The sequence below is a fragment of the Platalea leucorodia genome (genome assembly GCF_965183815.1).
Source record: "Platalea leucorodia genome assembly, chromosome: 10".
Classification (NCBI taxonomy): domain Eukaryota; kingdom Metazoa; phylum Chordata; class Aves; order Pelecaniformes; family Threskiornithidae; genus Platalea; species Platalea leucorodia.
This window is the reverse complement of record NC_138832.1, coordinates 23,775,620-23,797,931: the sequence shown is the minus strand read 5'-3', so window position 1 is coordinate 23,797,931 and position 22,312 is coordinate 23,775,620. Positions and strand designations below refer to the sequence as shown.

Here is a 22,312-nt window from a genome sequence, read left to right as displayed (position 1 = left end):
CCTTCCCACCACCCAACAGCCCCAAGGCTCCAACCCTGAACCCTGCCACCCTCCCACCAGCGGAGCAGGGCTGCCCCTGCAGGGGTTTGGCTGGGGGGGAGCACCCCACAAAAATAATAATTACAATTAAGGAAAGCATGTGGCCACAGTCTGCCTTTTTAACTTAGAAATGATTGAACTGTCCCATAGTCTTCAAAAAAACCAGAAAGCTGGTGGCCCCCGCCCTCCCCACCCCGTCCCACCCCCCCTTAAAACGCCATAAAATCACAGTTCCACGTTCCGCAAAGTTTCCCTTTTTTTTGGTGGCGGTGGTCTCGTTTGTGGGTTGCTGTTGGGTGGTTGGGTTTTCCCCGCCGCTCTTCTTGCTTTTTCTTTCCTTCCTGGCCCTCCTGCGTGCCCCCGGCACCTCCCGTGAAGCCCAGCACACGCCGAGGGATGCAGAGAGGGTGACGTGCCAGGGTCCCTTCTCCCGCGGGGACAGGGGCACGCAGTGGCGGGGGACGGAGAGGCAGCGGCTTTCTGGAGAGGAAAGCGGCCAACAGCTATTGCACGGGGGCGACGGCAGAGCCCCCCGCCTCCGTCCTTGCCGCAGCTCCCAGATTTTGCCCACGGGGACTGGGAGGAGGGCAGGGGACAGCGAGCACAGGAGATGGAGGTGGGCAAGAGGCTGAAGAGGCAGACGTGCAGGTCCGGAGGCCGCTGCTGGGTGAATCCTGGGTGAGGAGTCAAGGAGGAGCCTCCGGATGTTCCGAGTGGGGAGGAGAAGCCCAGGAAAAACAAGAAACGGGAGCGAGGGAGCAGGAGGACCAGTCCGGAAACCATCTTTTTACATCTTGTGTCGGTGGGGCTCCTGGAGCGGCCACAGTTCGCTCGCCACCGGGCAGGGCTCAGCCTCTCCGCTCCCGCAGTCCCTCCACCGCACACGGAGGAGCGAAGGGGGGGGGGGGATGCGCCCCCGTTTTCCACCCCCATCCCAGCCAGGTGCCCCAGGGACTTTGGCTCCTCACATCATGATGTGCCGCCGGCGGTGAAGGGCCAGGTGGTCGGAGCGGGAGAAGCTGCGGTCGCAGTCCGAGCAGCGGAAGGGCTTGATGCCCGTGTGCTTGCGGAAGTGCCGGGTCAGCTCGTCGGAGCGGGCGAACTTCCAGGCGCAGCCTTCCCAGGTGCATTTGTAGGGCTTCTCGCCTGCGCGGGAGGGAGCAGAGAGGGGTCAGGACTGCAAAAATTACCACCACCCGCTTACAGAGAAAAAAAAAAAAAGGCAGTGTTTCTTGGCTGCACCCACGGGAACCCCTCAGCATCTCTGCGCTAGCCCTCGGCCGCCTCGGCGCTTGCCCAGCGCGGTCCGTTGGCGCCACCGGGTGCACGAGCGTGGCTTTTAGGCCTTAACACAGCACCGCGCCCCTGCCGCCAGCGAGACCCGAGACGGTGTTTTGGGGTGCGCACCCCCCTGCCTGCAGCATCGCCCGGTCACGCCCCGGGGGAGAGCGAAGGGCACCCCACCGGCTTCACTATGGCACCCCCCTGCGTGGGCGGGACGGGGTTCCCTCCGCCTGTGGCACCCTCCTACAGGCAGCGTGCGACTGTAGCGGCAACACCCCACCGTCCTCCCCGGGGCCTGCCGCAGCGGCACCCCACGGAGGAGCCTGGGGTCCCACGGGGCACCGAGCACGCGATGGGGGCACCAGCAGCCCTCCCCGGCAGAGGGACCCCAGGGTGCTGGCGAGGAGGGGGGAGCCCCAGCCGGGGGGCAGGAGGGTCCGTGGGGCACAGCCCTGGGTACCAGCACCCCCAAAGCGCCAGCAGAGCTCAAATGCCCCCCATAGGGGGCTGCCCCGAACGCTGGCAGAGGGTGTCGGCATCCCCAAAGAGCTCCCCAAGGGCACCCCCCAGCCCTGGCAAAGGGTGCCAGCACCCTGAGCCCCCAAAGGGACTCCCCAGTCTCTGGCAGAGGGTGCCAGCACCCCCAAAGAGCCTCCCCAAGCCCCCAAAGTGCCCCCCAGCCCTGGCACAGGGCGCCACCACCCCCAAACCGCCCCCCCCCCCCGAGCCCAGGGACGGACCACCATCGCGTCCCCCAGCCCATCCCGAGGTGCCCCCAGCCCATCGGGAGCCGGGGGCGCTGATCCTGACCCTCCCGGCCAGGGGGTGTGCGGCGCTGGCCCCTACCCGTGTGTATCCGCCGGTGAGCTTTGAGGTGGGAGCTTTTGGTGTAGACCTTATTGCAGCCTTCGAAGTCGCACTGGTGGATGCGCCGCTTCTTGAGGTCGGGAGAATCGGCTCGCTGCCCCCGCGCCGCCGGCCTGCCGGGAGGAGGGAGGGATGGAGGGGACGGTCCCCGCGCCCACGGCCCCCGCGGGGCGCCCGGGGACTCGGAGGGGGGCCAGGGCGGAGAGCCACGCATACGAGGAGACTCACTCTCTCTGGAGGTCCTGGAAAGGGGCTGGGCCGCTCTCGGAGGCGCTGTCCTCGCTGTCGCTGTTCATGTCCATGGGGTACATGGAGCCCGGGTCGATTTTCACTGGTGGGGGGCGGGAAAGAAAAGCTATTGAGAAACAAGGAGGGAGGGGGTGAGGTTCGTGAGCAGAGAATAGAGACACCCCCCAAAAAAAACCCCACCCCTGCAGCAGTGACAACCCTCCCCCTGCTCCCGCAGCGCCCCAAATGCTGCTCCCCTCCCCCCAAAAAAAAAATAAAATCAAGTTGGGGAGATGGAGAAGCCCCCCGCGCCACGGGGCACAGAGACACGGGGGGGCCACGACTTGGGGGGGAAGCCATTTTGGCTGCCTGCTCCTGCCCAGAGGAGGGGAGACCCAGGCCCCCCGCCCCAGATAAGGCGGGAGGCTGGGAATGTCCTGGGGAAGGGGACGGGGACGGGGGGGGGACGGGGATGGAGGTACCAGGGCACTGAAACCAGAGCTGCTGGCAGCAGGCAGGCAGTGGGAAGGGCAGGCAGGCTGCCAGCAGCGGGATGGGCAGGGCAGGCAGCGGGCAGGCAGGGCAGGCAGCGCCGTGCCCCGTGTATCCCCTGCCCTCCCCGTGTCCCCTCGGGGGCACAGGCTGGGGGCTGAGGGCCGGGGGGGGGAATTTGGGTGAAGGTGGCAGATGTGGGGAGGCAGACGGGGGGGGGGGGACGATGACACCCAGGGTGGAAAAATCGGATCCCCTTTGGGGGGCGGACACGACCCACTCCCAAAATTTCAGGGTTTCTCCCCAGCGTGCCCTTACCGGACCCGGCGTTCTTGCCGTCCCCCCCGATGAGGGGTACGGTGATGGCGGTGACGCCATCGGTGGGCATGGTGGTGTAGACGACGGGGAGGGACTGGACCACCACGGGGATGGTCTGGAGGTTGCCCATCTTGCTGGGCAGGTTGACGGAAGGGATGGTGTGGATGACGTGGAGGATCTGCTGCCCGCCGCTGCCCTGCGTGGAGGCCAGGATGGAGCCGGGCGAGAGGACGGCCGGGATGGCCGAGGTGGAGCTGAGGCCGGAGGGCGAGATGGAGACGGTGGCGGGCGCGGGGAGGGGGGGAGCCACCAGCAAGGGGGAGGACTGGATGGAGGCGGGGGGCGGCGGCGGCGGCGGGGCCGAGGCCGCCGCCACCTTGGACTTGTTGAGGGAGAGATCGACGGGCTCGGCCTGGGGCTGGCCGCAGTCGCTGGCCAGCAGCTCCTCGGGGGGCTCCGTCTTGATGTCGGCCAGCAGCACCGGCGGGTCGAGGGGGCCCTCAGCCAGCAGCGCCGACGAGCTCATGGCGGGCGTCGCCTTCCCCTGGCCCTGCGGGAGACCCACGGCCCGTGAGCAGACGGGGAAACTGAGGCACGGGGGGGGGGGCTCCCGTCCGACCGGCGCTGCCTCGGGCCGGGCCCTGCGGGGGTGAGGGGGCGGCGGGGCCCCCCCGGCCGAGCGCCGGCCCCCGAGGCCTTGCCCTTGCCCTTGCCCTTGCCCTTGGCCGCCCCTCGCGACGGCCGCGGGCCGAGCCGAAGGCGGGAAGCGGAGACCACGCCCACCCCGCCGGGCCCACGGCCCCGCCCACGGCCCCGCCCCGCGCGCCTTTGTGCCGCTGCCCGGCCCCGCCCCCCCGCGGCCCCGCCCCCCGCGGCCCCGCCCCCCCGCGCGCCTCAGGGCCGGGCGGGGCGGGGGGGTGGGCGTGGCCCCCGCGGGGCGGTGGCGGGCCCCGCCACGCTCCCCTCCCCCACGCCTTAAAGGGGCCGCGCCGCCGCTGCGGGGGGGGGCCCCCGGGGCCGAAGGGGGCGAGGCGGCGGGCGGGTCACTCACCGCCCCGGCGGCGCGGGGGGGGCTCCTCCGCGGGTGCGAGGCGTTCATCCCCTCGGCGGGCAGGATCATGCTCCCCGCCGCGCTTCACCGGCCGCGCCGAGCCGGGCCGAGCCGAGCCGAGCCGAGCCGAGCCGGGCCGGGCCGGGCGAGAGGTGTGAACGGCCCCGCGGCTCCACCCTGGCTCGGCCCGGGGTGGAGCTCCTTAAAAGGGCCCGGCCGCGGCAGGGAGGGGCTGCGGGCACGGCACGGCCCGGCCCCCGCGGGAGGCACCCGGGCAGGGCCCCACCCGCGACACCCCCACCCCCCCCCACCCGCTCCCCGCCGCCGCGCACACGCGGTACCCCAGCGCGCGGGGTGCCCCCGCAAACACGCCCGCAGCCTCAGGGACCCCCCCTCCCCACCCACCCCCCTCCCGAGGGGTCCCTCCCGTACGCGGGCACGCGTGGGGGTGCCCGGCACGCAGCCGCCGCGGGGGACCTCCCCCCCCCGCCCCCCCAAAGCAGCACTTCATCACCCCAGCACCGGCCCCCCCGGGACCCCGCACGTACCTGGGTGCAGGCAGGGACCTCCCCCGCGGCGGGCCGCGGCAGCCCCCACGCACACTCACTCACGCTCACTCACACTCACTCACACGCGCGGCCCGGCCCGGCCCCTCCCCGGGGCACACCCAGCGCACACACCCTGCACACACACAGCCGGAGCCTCCCAGCCCTCTCGAGCAGCCCTTGCGGGGGGGGGGCACCCTAAAACACACGCACGCAGGGCCAGGGACCCCCCCCAACCCCAGCACAGACCCACGCTCAGCCAGGGACCCCCCAAACACAGGCGGCGTCCCACAGCCACGCACCAGCGGGACCCCCGCAGCAGCTCCGCGCTCGGGCGGGGACCCCCCGACCCCCTCGCAGTCAGCCAGAGACCCCCCAACACCCCCTGTATCACCAGAGACCCTCCCAACACCCCCCTGTACCGCTAGGGACCCCCCAAACACCCCCCGTATCACCAGAGACCCTCCCAACACCCCCCTGTACCACTAGGGACCCCCCAAACACCCCCCGTATCACCAGAGACCCCCCCAACACCCCCCGTATCACCAGAGACCCCCCAACACCCCCCTGTACCGCTAGGGACCCCCCAAACACCCCCCGTATCACCAGAGACCCCCCCAACACCCCCCTGTACAGCTAGGGACCCCCCAAACACCCCCCGTATCACCAGAGACCCCCCAACAGCCTCCTGTACCGCCAGGGACCCCCAACACCCCCTGTATCACCAGAGACCCCCCCAACACCCCCCTGTACCACCAGGGACCCCCCAACACCCCCCTGTACAGCTAGGGACCCCCCAAACACCCCCCGTATCACCAGAGACCCCCCCCAACACCCCCCTGTGTCACCAGGGACCCCCCAACACCCCCCTGTATTGCCAGGGACCCCCCCAAACACCCCCCATATTACCAGGGACCCCCCAACACCCCCCTGTATTGCCAGGGACCCCCCCAAACACCCCCCATATTACCAGGGACCCCCCAACACCCCCCTGTATTGCCAGGGACCCCCCCAAACACCCCCCATATTACCAGGGACCCCCCAACACCCCCCTGTACCGTCAGGGTCCCCCCAACACTCCCCTGTATCGCCAGGGACCCCCAAACACCCCCCGGGTATCACCAGGGACCCCCCAACACCCCCACGCAGAGCCAGAGACCCCCCCAGCACCCACATATTCAGCTGGGGACCCCCCAGCACACATTCGCAGCCAGGGACCCCCCCCAAACACCCCCACTCCCAGCCAAGAACCCCCCAAAATGTCCCCCCCCAAAGCCAGGGATGCCCAAAACAGCCCCCCCAGACTCACAAATCACCAGGACCCCCCCAAACACCCACACACACAAGCAGGGACCCCCCAAACACCCCCACTCCCAGCCAGGGACCCCCCAAGACCTCCCCCACGAAGCCAGGGACACCCAAAACAGCCCCCCCCCCCCCAAATCACCAGGACCCCCCAAAACACCCACCCACACAAGCACGGACCCCCCCAAACACCCCCACTCCCAGCCAGGGACCCCCCAACACACCCCCACACATCACCAGGACCCCCCAAACACCCCCACACCCAGGTACCCCCCCCCGGAGACACCCACACAACTGCCCCCCCCCCAGCTGGGGACCCCCAATCCCACCACACCCCCCAGAGCCCCCCCAGGACCCCCCACACCCACACCCGGGGGGGGGTCCCCACAACCAGGCCCATTTGGGGGGGGGGGCACAAAGGCGGGACCCCCCCCAGCCCCGTTCTGGGGAGGGGGCTGGGGGGGTGAGAGATGTGGCAGCCGGGTGGGCGGGGGGGGCCTCGCTGCCCCCCCAAATCCCGCCTCATGCCCCCCCCGGGGACCCCCTGCACCCATCGGTGAGCTGAATTCCTCCGTCCTCAGCCCAGGCGCACGCCAGGGCCCCCCCACGAAGCCCCACATCGGGGGGGGCATCCCCCTAAAATAGCTGCGGGAGGGACGTGGGGTGCCCCCAAACCATGGGGTGACCTTGGGGGGGGCAAGCGTGGGAAAACGCAGGCAGCTGCCTTCCATCCCTCCCTGCCTGCTCCCTCTGTGTGTGCCCCCCCCGGTCCGTGTCCCCCACCCGTGGGCGGGGGGGGGGGGGGGTCACACCCCGTCACACCTCCCCGAGGAATTTCCTCCCCGCTCCACCCTCCGGCTGCCCGAAATGAGGAGGGGCGGGGGGGGGCGGGGGTGGGGAAGGGCACCCGTGGGGTGTTGAGGGGGGGGGGGGGAAGGGCACAGAGTCCCGCCAACGCCATCTGCTGCGGGGCCACCCCGCCCAGCCACCGCGGGGCCGCCCTGCCTGCTGCCCTGCCTGCTGCCCTGCCTGCTGCCCTGCCTGCTGCCCTGCCTGCTCCCCTGCCTGCTCTCCCTGCCTGCTCTCCCTGCCCTCGGCCCCACGCGAGGCCCGGGTGGGGGGGACACGCACGCACACACACGCATCCGCGCGCAGGGAGGGTCGGGCCCTTTAAGAGCAAAGGGTGTGGGAGGGGGGAGGGGAGGGAAGGGCGGGGCGGGGCGCGCCGCGACGTCGCCCCTCGGTGCGCCCCCCCCCCCCCGGAAGAGGCCACGGTGGGGGGGGCCCACGCGGGGCACGGCGGGGGGGGGGGAGGGGGAGGGAAGGGCGGGGGGGGGCGGGAACCGCCCCCCCCGCCCTTCCCTCCCCCTCCCCCCCCCCCGCCGTGCCCCCCGCTGCCAAAATCCCCCCCCCCCCCCGTGGGCGCTGCCCCTTTAAGAACCCACGCAAGCTGGAAGCGGCCGCGCCCGCCGTCCTCCCCACCCGAGTTCGTCCCGGTCGAGGTCCCGTCCGTCCCCCCCCCCGTGTCCGTGTCCGTGTCCGTGTCCCCCCCCCCCCTCCCCACTCACTCACTTTCCCCCGCGACTCCTCCGTGTGCATCCCCGCCGCCGCCGCTGCCCCCGGGGCGGTGCCGGGTGGGGCGGGGTGGGGCCCCACGGGCGGGGAGGGGCGGGGCCGTGCTGGGCGGAGCTCCCCTCCCCCACCCTTTTTTTTTTTTTTGGGTGGGGGCACCCCCCTCCCCCCCCCAAAAAAATAAAAAAAAAGGGGTGCCCCGCCCTGCGGTGACATCATCAGCAGCCAATGGGCGGCTCCCCTCGCATCCGGCGTTGCCGTGGAAACAGATGCAGGATTTGGGGAGGGGGGGGCTCCCCCACCTGCCCCCCCCCCCCCAAATCGGGGGAGGGCGGGACGCGCTGCGGGAGGGGCTGAGACCTGGCGCACTCGTGTCAGCGATGGGGGGGGCGCACGGCTCCCCACCCACGGGCGCTGCCCACGCGCCCCCGCCGGGTCCCTGCCCCCCCCACCCCCATAACCCCCCCCCCCAAAACCCAATACCTGGGGTGCCCGCAGCCCCCCCTCGGCGGGTGGGCCCCTCGGGGGGCCCTGGCAGAGCTGGGGGGGGTCACTGGGGCTGCAGCCGCGGGTGGGGGGGTCCGGGCTCCCCCCGGCTCCTTCCTGGGGGTCTCGGGGAGCCCCCGGCCCCCCCCGACCTCGGCTGCCGTTGGAGGCAGGGGCCGCGCCTGGGAGGAGCCCTGCGGACCCGAACCCGGGCCCCCCCGCGCCCCCCCACCCGCGACCCCGGCCCCGGCAGCGTCTCCCCCCTGCCCTTTTGGGGGTGCAGGGGTCCCGTCCCCCCCGGTTTGGGCTCCCCGCTCCCCTGCCGAACCCCTCTGAGCCCAACCCCCCCCAGCCGCCGCGGCTCAGCCAGGAGTGGGACCGGACCTACCCCTTTTCGGCAAAAAAAATGCAACCGCCCCCCCCAAAAAAAAGCCGTTCAGGGGGGAGGCAGCGGGCTGAGCCCCCATGGGGACCCCCCTCGCCTCCCTGGGCGCGGGCACTCCTCGGCCGACCTCCGCCTCTCGCCTTCCCCGCAGCGGTGAAGCTTTTGGGGACTGGAAAAGCTTTTTGGGGACTGAGCTGGGTGGTGAGAGTGCGCGCTGCGCCCGGAGAGACCCCCCCCGACATCGTCCAGCTGAAGAACGGGCTGCAAGCCCCGACAGGCCAGGCAGCCCTCCAAAAAATACAGAAAAACGGGAGGAAAAAGGCATCGGGTCCCCGTCTCCGTCCCCAGGGCTCCGGCTGCCCACGCGGAAACGCGGCCCTGGGGAGAAGGCCGGCGCGGGGTGGGGTGCAGGCGGCTGCCATCGCCCAGGACGACTTCAGGCAGGAGGGGTGGGACAAGGAGCAGGGGTGGCGCCCGGGCCGGGGGGTCCCCGCAGCCCCCGGGGGGTCCCCACAGCCCCCGGGGGTCCCGGCCCCACGGCACGGGTGCCTCCCGGGGCTGGGGGTCGACCCCTTCCCTCGGCCTCCCGCCGCGTTTCCACGGGCAGCGAAACGAACTCGCGCCTTCGCTGCGCCCACGGGACGCGGGGCACCGGCTCGTCCTTTTCTTTGTCGACGAGGAAGGGCGTGAGTGAAAAACAATCATTTGTCTGCCTTGAGAAGAGTCAAAGTCTTCACCCGTGCTCGCCCCACGGCGTCCCGGGGCGGAGGGCGCTGGGGAAACGCGGACGCGGCTCTCCTGGGGAAGGACGGGGACAGCCCCCGGGAAAGGGGCCACGCGTGTCCGTGCTCCGAGTGGTCCCTTGAGCTTCGCACCGCGAAGGTCCGACACCTTTCGGCTCCAAGAAGCAGCACCGTTGGTTTCGGCCTCAGGACCGAATCCAGGTCCACGGGGACGGCTGCCAGCGCCGGGCCGAAGGCGAGGGACGGAGCCCTCGACGCTTTAACGCCGCGCTCTGCGACCCGCCGGGACAGAGGAGGGCTGGCCGCAAAGAAGGGAAAGCAGAAGAAGAAGCGAGAAGGGCGACGGGCGTGCTGACGGGCGTGCTGACGGGCGCTGAAGGCCACCAGCAGCCCTCACGTCTTTGATGCAGTGGAACAGGGGCCAGAAACATCTGCCGGGCTGCGGAAGCGGCGCACGTTGTTCTTGCCCACCCTGGGAGCAGACGCAAAATCAAAGCACCCCAGAAACGGGGGTGTTTTGGCGTTCACCCACCGCCCCGAGGCGAGGAGCTCCGCGTTGAGCGGCACCAGCTCCCGCCTCAACGCAGCCATTAAACCCAGCGCGGCAGCTCCCTGCCTCTGCTTTCAAGGTTAACCACGGACGCGCTCCTGGATCACCCCAAGTAAAACCCGCAGGATCCCGGGAGATCCTGCTTTGGCTCCGCAGGGAGACGGCCCGCGCCCACGGCTCTGCCGCGGGAGCAGAGTCCCTCCGCCGCGGCTTCTTGTGGCCGCGGTTGGGTCGAAGGCGGCGGGGGGGCTCGGTTGCGTCCCTCCAAGCGCAGCTCTCGGCCCCTTCCAGCCCGGCTGAGCGCGCACCGCTCCGTTCTTGATGCGCTGAACGCGTGAGCAACACCCACCACCACAGTCTTCTTGAGAAATGTATGGGAAAAGGGATGGTGAGGTGGGAAATGGAAGGAACTACCGGATCCCAAGGGTTGCGATGAGCATTAGGAAGTCCCGGTGGTTGCTGGTTATGGAGGAGGTGACTTATTCCTCTCTCCAGCACTTCTCAGACCACAGCCGGGCCCAGTTTTGGGCTCCCGAGTAGAAGGAAAGCAGGGATGGAGATAGCGGAGCAGGTCCGGGAGGTGCAGGGAGAGGCTTTCGCCGCTGCCCACGAGTACAGGAGGGTACGGGACAGAGCCAGGCTCTTCGCGGAGATGGGTGGTGACAGGACAAGAGGCAGCGGCTCAAGTGGCAACGTGGGGGATTTTTATTTATAATTTTAAAATCGTGAGGGTGATCGCGCAATGGAACAGGGCTCTTGGAGGGGAAACCCCATCAGGTCTCAGCTAGGCCGGTCCCTGAGCCATCGACCTGGAGCAGGAGGATGGACGTGGAGATGGGGCCTTGCCTACGTAATCCTGTGCCAGCTGTTGGAGAGGCAGCACCATACGATCTTAACCACCCAAATGTATCCCTTCCCCATCTCCCATCGGGGGAAGATCCCTCATCTGGCCAAAAGCTGTTCCCCAGAGGGTCACGGAGGCCGTAGGTGATTTGGACGCAAGATCTTCTGAACTCCAGGCCCTTAGGGATGGGGCAGATGCTACTCGTAAGGTGCCTACAAGCCACAATTAAGCAGAGCAAGGCTGCTGTCAGGGAACTTGAACTCCCCATGTGGAATCCACATCACCCCCTGGATGCGTTCGAGGAGCTCGCTCCAGCTGGAGAGCAGCGCCCGGCAGCCGATGGACCCACGTCCGTCCCACCCAGCCGCTCCTCAGCTCCTGGAGACTCTGACACTACCGCTCCTACGTGCCGCTGAGGAGGTAAAACGAAGCGCAGCACCTTTGGGAGAGCTCCGCAAGTTCAGCTGATCTGATGGCAGCTCATCACGGCGGTAACGGCCACTTGTCCACCCTCAGCCCTACTCGAGTCATCATCCATGCTTGGTCCAACGCAGGCAGCAGGAGGGAAACGGCTGGAAAACCCACGAGCAGCAAGGCACGGTACTAAGACGTAGGAAAAGCCATGAACACAGCGCTAAGACGCAGGAAAAGCCACGAGCACAGCACAAGGACGTACACGCGAGCACAACCTGCCCGCACCGCTGAGAAGAGGAAGAGCTGAGCTTGCAGCGACCACCCCACCGCCCCGTCCCCAGCCACGCAGCAGCTCCGGGAGGAAAGGCAGCCTGTGGAAAGGAACAGGGGCGTTTATTCGGTATCTGAATGACAGGTAGCCTGAAGTTCCTACTAGTTCCGAGGTCAAGTCCTGAAGAAAGGATGGACCTCTGCAATCGCATCGATTGTACAGTTTGGCTCTCTTTGGGGTCACACTTGTGTGCAAGTACGTTTGCAAGAGCAACACCTGGAGCAGGCATCAACTTTTTTTTTTTTTTTTTTGATAGCAAGAGCTGCCAGAGGAAGGGGGAAGAGTCTTCCAGAAGGTGCTGGAGCCTGATCACCAAGCCTCGCTGCTCGGCGGAGAGCGGCTGGTCGCTGGAAGGACCTTGCCCGGCGCAGCGGCACATCGGCCTCTGCTGGCAGCGACCCCGAGGAAGGCCCCGAGGTTTGCTTTTGGGAGAGAGACAACCCAAACACAACACCGCACTGTCGAAAGAGGTGAGGCCGCTGCCTTCAAACAAAGCCACCCGGGTATTTTTGTCCACGCTGCGGATGGTGGCACAGAGCAGCGCCAGCAGCGTCTCTGCCAGAGAGCAAAAGGAAAACGCTGATTTCAAAAGAGCCCCCAAAATACGTGTACTTTGGGAAAATAGATTTGCAGAAAGAGAAAACAGCAGAACTTTAGCTACCACCACCCTATCGCTGGCCCTGGAGAGGCTTCAGCGAGCCAGCGTACCTGCACGCTGGGTTTGGCTCCCAATCCACCCGCTTCCCCCCCCCACATTCCCCCCCCCAACATTATCCCACTTTCACATGCTAAACAGTTTATCCCCTGCGGAAACCCAACGGCAACTCCTTGTAACCATGGAAATAAGGCAGCATTTCCCACTGTCCTTTCCTCCTCTCCGGCAGGAACAGCTGCCCGCTACAAAATCCCGCTCTCAGCAGAAGGTGCTTCAATCTGCGCTGGAATTGCGGCCGTGAGCCATCTTCTGCTCTCCTGAAGCCGTGACAGCTGCCCGTCTCCTGCAAGCGGAGCCCTTCCCGGCAATCCCTTGGAGGTGATGCTCCCGAGGCTCCGACAACAGACGGATCGGCCGCGACGCATCCTCTTGCTCCGCCGCACAGCGCTGAGGGCAGGGTTTGGGTGCAGAAAAGCCGTGACGTTCCCTCACCGACCGGAGGGAAAGCAGGGCCTGGCCTCGGCCAAGCGGTGGGGCAGCATCCGCAAGAGGAAACTGCAGTCGCCTTTTGGCTTGCTCCACCCCGACGTCAGGCAAAAGCGACGGTGAGCAACAGTTGCTCTTCCCATTCCAGCACCGTATTCCACACCTGGAAGCACCGAAGACAAACGGGAACCCTCCGCCGCATCTCCAGCCCGTTCACGAGTTCTCCAGAAACTCAGGCACCTGAAGCGTTAGTAGGAACCTCGGTACGGTACGCTCCTCTCCCCCAGGGATGCCGACTTGATGATCCTCACTGAAAACACACCCAGCCTGACAGAGCACCGACGCATCTGCTGAGTAGGCGGTGCAAGACGCGGGCGTTTAACACCCTAACGACGGAGAATCGATGGAAGATTTTGTGCGGAGCCCGTCCTCAGCTCTCCAGCCGAGACGTGCCCTTTAGCTCCCCGTTCCCGCGTCACGGACTCGCCCTGCGACTCGCTCCCCCCCACCAGCGCGTGTGTGGGCAGGGATACAGGGGGCAAGCACGGTTTCGAGCATACAAAGCGGAGAGCCAGGCTCAGAGTCACCACACCCTTTTTTATACAGCAATTTGATGCAGCAAGAGAGAAAAAAAGGAAACGAGATGCTGACAAGCATCAGCTCCCACCCAGCGAGGCAGAGATTCCCCTAACGCACAGTGCTTTTGTTGTTCCTATGTTTAATGGAAATGCACACAAAAAATTCATTAAAAAATAGACAGCAACGTCAAGTAACATTGGTGCCAAACACTGTCCAACTGGCTCAGCGCAAACATAGCTAATATAGCTCATGCACACACCACCCACAGCAAGCGCGTTCTGGGGCTCCTCCGCGCCCGCGCCAGCCCCTCCGGGCCCACCAGGACGGAGACCAGGCGCGCCAGGACCATCTCGCTGCTTGGTCAGTTAGGGTCTTTAAAACAAAAATTAAAAAATTATCATCTTAAATGAAACTCTGGAACAGCCTTCAGTCAACACCTCCCAATAACGTGAAAGGAGAAATGCAGCTATTACACATCGGCTGGCCAAAGCTGCCCTAGGTTTTAGAAGAAAGAAAAGCCACTTTCCAAAGCTCTAGGATCTGAAATCCCTGGTAGCAAAAATTTATTTTCGTAACTGAAGACAAGGAGAAATTTATAAACGTATTCTAGCAACCCACCAATAAAACAGTAAATATTCCATTCCTGTGACTTATATGATCACCCGGGAGCCAAACATCCGAAACGGCTCTGCCACGTGCCACTACGACAACCAGGAGTAGGAGACCACCTGCACATCACCCGTCCTCGCTCCTTCCCAACCCCACGTACGCCAGGGAAGTCTCTTTTGAAGGTCCGCAGTGTATCCAGACATCCTCCGAGTGACTAGTGTCCAACGTTAAAAGGAGAAAAAATAAAGCAGCACACCCATTTCAAAGCCCAACAAAGACATCAACATTGTTAGATTCTCCTAAAAATAAGTAGTTCCAATTCATTTTTTCTCCCCCCGAAGACCGTGTGCCTTGGCCAACGTTCAGCGCATGAGCAGGCTGTGCTTTGGTCCATCCACTCTCTCCAGCTTCTCAAAGTGTTTTCTGGCATTGCGGATGTTGATCAGCGTAGCCGCAGAAGCTAGGACGGAAAAGGGACAGGGGAGATAAAAACAAGTTAAAAAGGGATGCAAGTAACCAAGCCCTCAGAAGCAAAATCCTGCCTAAAAGCAACGTCCCCGTCAGCAAGCTCTCTTATTTCAACCCCGCTGCTCCCCAGCGGGGCACAATTTAACGCTGGAAGGTCTGGGCTGCTGGCTGATCCCAGGGCAGCGCCGAGGAAGAGGCGGAGGGAATGACGGTCCTGCCGTTTGCTCACGGGGACGGCCGCACAAGTCCCCACAGCTGCTCAGCGGCCACTCCTCCGGCGCAGCAATACCACAGCTGGTAATTCAGCCACGGGGTTTGCAGAGGTTTTCCCTAATTCAGTAAACCACCCGAGAAGAGGAGGACAGAAAGCATCAACACCGTAAGCCCCAGGGCTGGCCTGGACAGCGTCTCTTAAGCGCCTCAAATCCTACCAGGAGCAGTTTCAACTGGAGCTGTGTAAACAGCGCAACAGTCACACGCTGCCTGTAAGGGCTGGCGCTGCTGCTGCAGCTTCTTCTTTAAGATAAATAGATGCTGCTATAATTAGAGTCCTTGCCCACCAAGAGCAAAAACTCAAATACGATCCGTCTCTGCTTCCTCTCCAAAAATCACTGGGGCTGCCAGATCAGAACAGCCCAAAATAGGTTATTAGCCATGACCTAGCAATTCAGGTCACATCTGTTATAGTGGCTGCCCACTGCTGCTACGATCCTCCGCTCGGCAGCAACAAATAGCTCAGCTGTCAAAGGCACACGTCTCCGGCCTTCTGCAAAGTCAGTCACTTTTTAACCCCTTTCCCCACCCTCTGCGCAGACGGGGCACACCAGCAGGACAGCAGATCCCTCTCTATCTTTTAATTACCCTCAGCTTTACTGCTTTGCCTGGTGGTTGTCATTTTCCAAGAGGAACACAGTTTAAACGAGACTCATTCGGCTTTTTGTCCCTGCAAACAACAACAGGCCAGAGGCTTATCTTTGCTTCGACTTACGTATTGAAGGGTCTGACATAACCACCATCACATATGTATTTGATGTAAAGATGTCAATGAAAGCAGCAAAGTTAGAGTTCCTGACCTCCATGCTCTGGAAAGAAGCTGCCAGCTTACTAAGAGAGGAGAAAAAAAAACAAGAATAAATTAACCATTACTGTAACATTGCTTTTGCGCCCACATAGCCAACACCCCCGTTATCCGAGTTGCTGGTGACAAAGAAGTGTTCGAGTCCCCACCTGGCAATCAACGCCAGGTACAATTGCAAGTTTCGTTTTGGTTGTTTTTTTTTTTGTTTTGCTTTTTTAAGAAAGGAAAAAAACCTCTTGAGCTTTAGGCTAAATGAGAACAATATAAAATAATTTGTGCATTGAATGGTGAAGGTAACTCAAGATGTACAACCCCACCGACTGTTTGAGTCTGCTGTGCCCAAGCAGCCAACGTCCCTTGCCCCACGGATGTACCAGCTTCGTCATTTCGGACAGCTGAACACTCTGTGCATAACCAGGAGAAACAAGTATTCAACTGAAACATCTGGAGACAGCTCTGTAAACCATGCAGCCACTTCTCCAACCTATTCGGGCTCCAAACACTTGCAGGTATCACCAACAGACTGCGGAACCTGGAGCAGCTTGGCTCTTGAACAGCCCCCAAAGCAAGCTTTCCACTTTTCCGTTTGAAATATCGATAAATAGTGTCTGCAAGCCTCTTCCTCCCAAACCAGCGCTGTGGCACAGGGTCTGAAGCAAAGCTCTGCACCTGACTTCCCGCAGGACTGCTGACTGTCACTAATTTATCAGATCAGTCCTGGAACCTCCCTACCTTGCCCAGCAGAACGAGGCCTAGAAGAAAACGGTTGTTTCAAAACAAACCTCTTTCACCCATCAGCAGAGGAGGAAGTTACAGAAGATAACAATTAACTCGGTTGTGTTTAAGCATGGTGCAATTTAACTACAGCATCTCAGCCTGCTGCGGAGTCACAGAACTAGTATGAATGTGGAGAGCCTTCGTGCCTCCGGATGAAGCCGAAATACCTGCTGAGGTATCTTCCCCACCTAATGATTAAACCAGCTCACCTGCAACTTAGCTTGAATTGTTTAATAATGTTGCTGATTTTCTCAAATCTGTGGACATCCCGCTGTTCTTTGCATTGATAGTGAGAAATGACCTGGAAGGCAGAAAGAGAGAGAGAGTGCAGAGTGAGTCAGGAATTTATTTCAGCCCAAGTTTCTCAGGCTCAACAGCAATTAGGGGAAACGGGTGGCGACCAGGACAGGGATTCCCTTTGCCTTTTGCCGATCAAATCGTGGAAACTATTTGCAACCATACTCGTGGTGCTTCCCTGGTAAAACACGACGCAGTAACACAATCACCAGGAAGCCCTTCACAAGCCCGGGTGCAAGTAAGATCTGCAAGAGACGCTGCTGTCCATTTGAGGTCTGGATACTGCAACTTAGCAGCAATTTAAATCTTGATTCAAAGAAAAAGAAAGTGCAAGGAGAAGAAAAAAATGCAAGACCATCACCTCAGGTAGGGGAAAGAGGCACTTGACGAATGCTGGGATAGCTTTTCCTTCCTAAGTCTATCGTGCTGCAGATTCTGAAGGACTGAACCCGAACAATTTCCCATTCTGCAACACGTAGGATGCACAAGCTCTGCTCTCAAAGCCAAAGCAAGCCGTTCCTCCCCAAGAAAAGCGGAACAAAGGCAGCTGGTTTCCTAGGGAGTTCTCTCTCCATCAGTTAACTGAGTCAGACCAAGACTGTGCTAAGCTGCCTGCATTCAGATCGGTTCCCTCCTCTTCCTCCCACACAGCCATCCATGCAGACCTTAGCGCCTGGCCGCAAAGATGCGGAGGACCACAGGTTTTCAGGAATCCTCGCAGCGTGACCCACAGCAATCTCTCCTCGACCATTTTCACAAGGCCAGCAGCCTACAGACCCTTACTCCTCAGCCGAATTAGCTAACGGGCCGAGAACTGCATTTACTGCATAAGGGGAACGGCACACGATCAAACAGTTACCTCATCTCTGTTCCCACAGCAAACCAAAAAGGAATATTTTAAAAACCTTATGCTGTGTGCTTTAAGCTCTTAAGAATCATGAAACCAACTGCTTCTGGCAGTGTCAGGCGCCCTGGCGCAAGGATGTTAAACTCCTGCTTTTCCACCTATGGAGTCGCATTTAACAGCCTTGCAAGAACTAAGGTTTTTGTTTTGTTTTTTTCCCCGAGCACCTTAAAAAGATCATCACATACTTCCGACTTTTAAATCTGCCCAATTATTCATACAAGTACAGGTTTAGCCAGATTTAAGGATTACATCCATACCAAAGCCTTCATTGTACGCAAGATCGTTCCTTAACTTCCCAGATAGGTTTTGCTGTTACTGTGATTTGAATACAATTTCAGAGTAAGATTTCACTTCGGGAGAAAGGAGTCCTGGGAGAAGTTTAAATATATGAAAAAAGTGAGAAGAAAGTCTTTTAAAAAGTCACCATCACACTGAAAAAAAGCATAGAATTTCTGTAGCAAAGATTATTCTTTTTCAGTAAAAACTGTACTTACAACAAAAGTACTGTTACACACCCCCAAGGTGGAACTATTATCTACAGAAGGTCAAAAAGCAGAACTTGCCAGAAATGGCAGCTGTTTACTTCTGGCAGTTTAAGAAGTGAGAAAAGTAATGGCTCCTTTTCCACATTCCCTCTGTCATTTCCAAATCAGACACTTGGCCATCAAGGAAAGCACTCAAAAAAATTCAAAACCACTCCATCAGGTCAGCAAGTGTTTTGGTGCAAAGTCTGAAGAGACCAATCCAGAAACCGAGAGTATGGAGGGACACGCAGCAACGGTGGTTTTAACCAACGCATTTTACCTTGGAGAGGCAACAGATCGGAAGCACAGTTACCCTGCAGCCGGTAACTTCAAACGCCATTGCAATCTAATTGCTTGTGATCCTCTATCCATACTCCGGGTTTGTAGAGCATCAGACAAAAAAGAAAAGAAATCAAGAGCAGTTAAAATGCCAGACCAGGAGGAACTGAAAAGGCTTAATTCCAGCCAAAGAAGGTTCTCGCCCTGTGCAGAAAGGAATTCTCAAAAAAGTCCCACGGCCGACAACAAAATGGGGATATGAAACCCTCTCAGAGCCTGGAAGAGGGAAACACCGATCAAGCCCTCAGCTCAACTGCTAGAAGTAGAAATTTTGGGAAGGTCCCGTGAGCTATGGAGTCACGTCAGCTACTTTCAATATCACAAGGCCTGGATCAATGCGTTCTGCCATCCGGCGCTGGCACCTCTCTCTGGGCTACTGCCACAACAGCACTTTCCATCCAGGGAACTCCGTCCTAGGCAGAGGAACCCGAAGGGCAGAACTGCTGTATTCACCAGGAAAGTGGCTCTCTCAAACAGAAGCACTTCATCTGCCTCGATGATCTGAGCAAAGTTCCTCAGGTTCATTTCCAGCTGCTGGACATTGGGGATCAGCTGATAGACTATACTGGACCAAGCCTGTCAATAAAGAAAGACACAACGTAAGGGCTGCATCAGCACTTCTCTGCCTCCTCCTCTTGTTACGCAATGTGCTCAAAAACTGATTATTTGCAGTTCTGGGTGTTGACAGCCTAGCAAGACGGAGAAGCTTCTCCCACCTCCGTGTCCAGGTATACAGTGGAGACTACCAGTGGTACCCCAGAGCTGAGTAAACTCCTCACTAGGTCAAGTTCTTCTCCACGTCAGTCACAGAGAACCTAGAATACTATCAAACTGCCTTAAATTGTCCTAATTTTAAGCTGGCAATGCTTCTATCTACCGCTCCCAGATAAATCCCCTCAAGTTTTCAGAGTTTTTTTTATCTTGAGCAAGGTCAACATGCAGATGGATACTGGGCAGCCCGTCACTGATCCAAACAGAAAGCTCTAATCTAGCCCAGTGAGGCAGGAACAAGCCCAGAAGGGACTGGGGATGCTGTAACAGGCATCTGTCCTCATTCACACTCGGGTCCTCTGAGCTCAGCTTCACCTCGCTGCCTACCTACGGAGCCAGGTTTGCGTCAGTGCCTGACCACACGCTTCCCCGCCGGAGTCAGGGGGGATATTTGTGTCTCCTATTTACCAAGTACCTGACCTTTACCAAACACTCCTACCATCCCACCTGCCAAACGCAAAGTTAAAAGCCTGAGCCGAGGGCGTGAGCTCTGAAGAGCTCTGGCAGTGCTGTGTCCAGAATAGCACAGGTCTGCCTCTATATAAGCCGCTGGAATAGAGTAACCAGCGTTAACTGATGAACGTTAGGGATGCCTGCAGGAAGACAGGGAATGCCGCTGCGTAGGAAGGCTGATTTCTAGAGGGAGCTGGGGACGTGCTTTGTGCAGAGGGATGTCTGGGGTACAGTACTGTACCGGCCTCGATCAAACACATCACACGCTGAAGGCAGGGGAAATTCGCTACGGCTTTGGATGGATTTGCCAGGCTGGTGAAATCTGCCATCCCACTGAAGTCAAGAGCCAAAGAGCCCTCACCTTCAGACAAGCAACCCAGCCGCTACGCTACCACCGCTGCTTATCAGCATTAGCTGGCAATTATAACGATCATTTGCTACCAGTGTAGCCCAGGTAGCACTCGCCACCCTCACACCTGGAAGACCTCCGACACTGCAGTCCAGACTGACTGATAGCAAAAAAACCCCCATCCCCTCCTGAAGGCAAAGCAAATTCCCGGAAAGGTAAATGCTCGTGTTTTAACAGCACTGCAGAGAAACACAGGAAACAATTCCGTGCTGGATAAACATGACTAAAAGACACAGGAGCTCTTTCTAAAGTAGCCAGGCAAAGTGTTCAAGCGGTATTAACATACTGACACCATGACTCCAACACGTGGAGGAGTTTTACTTTTTCTAGTTAAACCCCGGCTGCTCTGATGCCCTTTACAACAGCTAACCTCCAGCAGCAGTTGCTGCAGAACTAAAAAGGGCCAGTCGCTAACAAACCAGCAGCAACTAACCACTCGCCCTCCTCAGGCTCTTGTTTTCAAGTGGGAGGGAGGAAGCCAGATACGGAGAGGAAGCTCTACGAACCTTGTAAAGTGTTTCATCCCAGATGGAAGTTCTAAAACACACACATTCCAAGGGACGGGAAAGGCGCTTCAAGTCTTCCTCACGCTCTTTAAAAATCTGGGAAGTAAAAAAAAGATAAGCGGTTGAGTGTAAATATTTCTGCCCTTGGTGTGGTTGCTGTATTGCATTTACAGCATGCCTTTCAAACAAATCTCGAGTACCTACAGCACTGGAGCAAAGGCAACAGCAGAGCACGCTGGCCAGGACAGGCCGGCAGAAAGCCCTTCCGCTGGAGCAGCAGGGACAAGCCGACCACGGCTGTCTCGCAATAGATCGGACTGGGACTCAAAGACGAAATAACTACGGGTGTTGTGGAGTAGGAATGGAAGCGGACAGGCACGAGTGTCTCCGAGGTCCTAAATTTTGACAAGTCCCTGGTCATAGGCAAAAAGCTCCGTCACTGAGAACAGGATAGGAAGAAAGCACTCAAGGGTCATCAATATGAGCAGCTCTGAGGCATGTACTTATACAGTCTTCTCTTCTCACACCATACTCTGCCCTCAGAAGTTATGGTTACAAAAAGAGGGGAGCAGGAGGAACAGCAAAGCCCAGACAGCCTTGTGCCAGGCTCCTACAGAACGGCTACAAAGGCAGCAGGACAGCCAGCTACGTGCCTCTGCAGGGGCAGACACGATGACCACCTTCACCTCAGCTCGCTGTTTTTAGGAACACGTCGGAACGTTAACCGATCCCCATGAAATGCTGCGTAGGCCAACACTTACCCAAAGGGTCCCGGGATACCAAAGGCTTCAGTAAGATTTACAGAGATAGTGCTTTGGCCCAGTATTTGCATGTTCTTCTGAGTAGCAGATACCTTAAAAAAGATCTTGATGGGTGTGCAATGACACACACTGAAAGCATATCTGAAGTAAGGCCCCTCTTCTCTCTACCCCTCACTTCAGGGCCTCACTGGAGTCTGCACAACTATGTAAAAACAGCATTTGTCCACCAGTCCCAAACCAAATCTGGACAGGACAGCATCCAGAAGATTTTAGACTCATCCTTCAGTCTGGAGGGAAGGCAGATGGAAATGAGGAAAAGCTCCTTGAATCAACCCTACGAACAAGCTCTTTGAGCTATTTCTGCACTGGCTGGAGGGCAGAACTAAAACTGGAAGAGGAAGATCACCACTCTCAGGCAGCATGAGTGATCTGAAGCCAGCCGGCTACGTGGAAGAAGTCAGCCTACGCAGGGAGGTCAGGGTGTGGTTTCAGCCACAGGACCTCGCGCGGCCTCCTGCGCAGCTGCCCAGGCACATCCTCACCGGCAATCAGAACAAAGTTTAACAGGACTTCTTACTTCAGACAAAAGCCAACAGCCTAAAGGGGCCTCCAAACTTGCTGCAAGCCGGGGAGCGGCCAAGCAGCCAGGGCTGTGCTGGTCTAACCCGCAAAGCCCATTTTTCTTTTGGTATCGGGAGTTGGTTGCTTTTCAATCCAAGCTGAAAAAGCAAGGTTGGTAGGAACTAATGATCTTCCAATCTCCCTGCAACCTTTCAAAAGCTCCAAAAAGAACAGAAATGACCAAACCTTTCTGAAAGGTTGATCCCCAGCCTTTCCAGGATGCCTCTTGGGGCAGCGGAGCGCTTAAGAGGTGATCTCTGGGCAGGCAGGCCAAACCGACAGAGAGCAGAATCAACTGAGAGAAACCACTTTCTAGTTACCTGGGAAAGGTTCAACTCTCTTTATTTTTTTTGTTATGCTTTAAAATAGAGCCTATGCTGGACTGAAAGCAACAGCTAAAGAGAAACCACCCGTCACTGTCACCACCACCGTCTGCAAAGCCGTCCAAATGGTGAGCAGCGAGTTTAAGATCGCCGGGTTTCTTTCAGTTCTGCCTTCTTTCAGTTCTACCTCCCTTCTGGAGCCAAGGCCTGGTGCAAGTACTAGAATCAGTGCTATAAAAGAAAAGGCTCAGAGCAGTTGTCACTAAAAATCATTAGTTCTGTTCTCCACTGGATG

General features: G+C 59.9%; 2 protein-coding genes across 5 annotated transcripts in view; both read right to left on the bottom strand.

Moving 5' to 3' along the window:
* Window positions 1–239: 239 nt before the first annotated feature.
* KLF8 (KLF transcription factor 8) lies at window positions 240–7,772 on the bottom strand. 4 transcript variants are annotated; one of them, XM_082322887.1, is made up of 5 exons: window positions 7,702–7,772; window positions 3,229–3,778; window positions 2,419–2,545; window positions 2,170–2,303; window positions 240–1,185 (listed from the first exon to the last, which is right to left on the bottom strand). In XM_082322887.1, the coding sequence occupies exons 1-5, from the start codon at window positions 7,726–7,728 to the stop codon at window positions 1,004–1,006; spliced, it is 1,020 nt and encodes a 339-aa protein (XP_082179013.1). In that variant the 5' UTR covers window positions 7,729–7,772; the 3' UTR covers window positions 240–1,003. The 4 variants fall into 4 exon arrangements, with proteins under 4 accessions (XP_082179013.1, XP_082179014.1, XP_082179012.1 ...); XM_082322888.1 differs by lacking the exon at window positions 7,702–7,772 and adding an exon at window positions 4,828–5,150; XM_082322886.1 differs by lacking the exon at window positions 7,702–7,772 and adding an exon at window positions 4,280–4,484 and having other exon boundaries at window positions 2,419–2,521.
* Window positions 7,773–13,713: 5,941 nt separating this feature from the next.
* Window positions 13,714–22,312, bottom strand: part of LOC309595713 (ras-related GTP-binding protein A-like) — a 14,165-nt gene continuing 5,566 nt past the window's right edge. Inside the window, exons 6-10 of the mRNA XM_082322971.1 lie at window positions 20,313–20,520; window positions 18,627–18,749; window positions 16,316–16,407; window positions 15,240–15,355; window positions 13,714–14,243 (exon numbers count right to left, since the gene is read on the bottom strand). Coding sequence (XP_082179097.1) covers window positions 14,146–14,243; window positions 15,240–15,355; window positions 16,316–16,407; window positions 18,627–18,749; window positions 20,313–20,520 — 637 coding nt within the window. The 3' untranslated portion in view covers window positions 13,714–14,145. The remainder of the gene's footprint in view (window positions 14,244–15,239; window positions 15,356–16,315; window positions 16,408–18,626; window positions 18,750–20,312; window positions 20,521–22,312) is intronic.

What these genes read in the sequence shown, in the direction of transcription:
- KLF8 (XM_082322885.1), bottom strand. Translation starts at nt 4,348, where the DNA reads ATGATCCTGCCCGCCGAGGGGATGAACGCCTCGCACCCGCGGAGGAGC. An exon ending in CGGCAAGAACGCCGGGTCCG is followed by an intron (nt 2,546 to 3,228) that starts GTAAGGGCACGC and finishes GTTTCTCAATAG; the next exon opens with CTTTTCTTTCCCGCCCCCCA. An exon ending in TTCCAGGACCTCCAGAGAGA is followed by an intron (nt 2,304 to 2,418) that starts GTGAGTCTCCTC and finishes TCCTCCCGGCAG; the next exon opens with GCCGGCGGCGCGGGGGCAGC.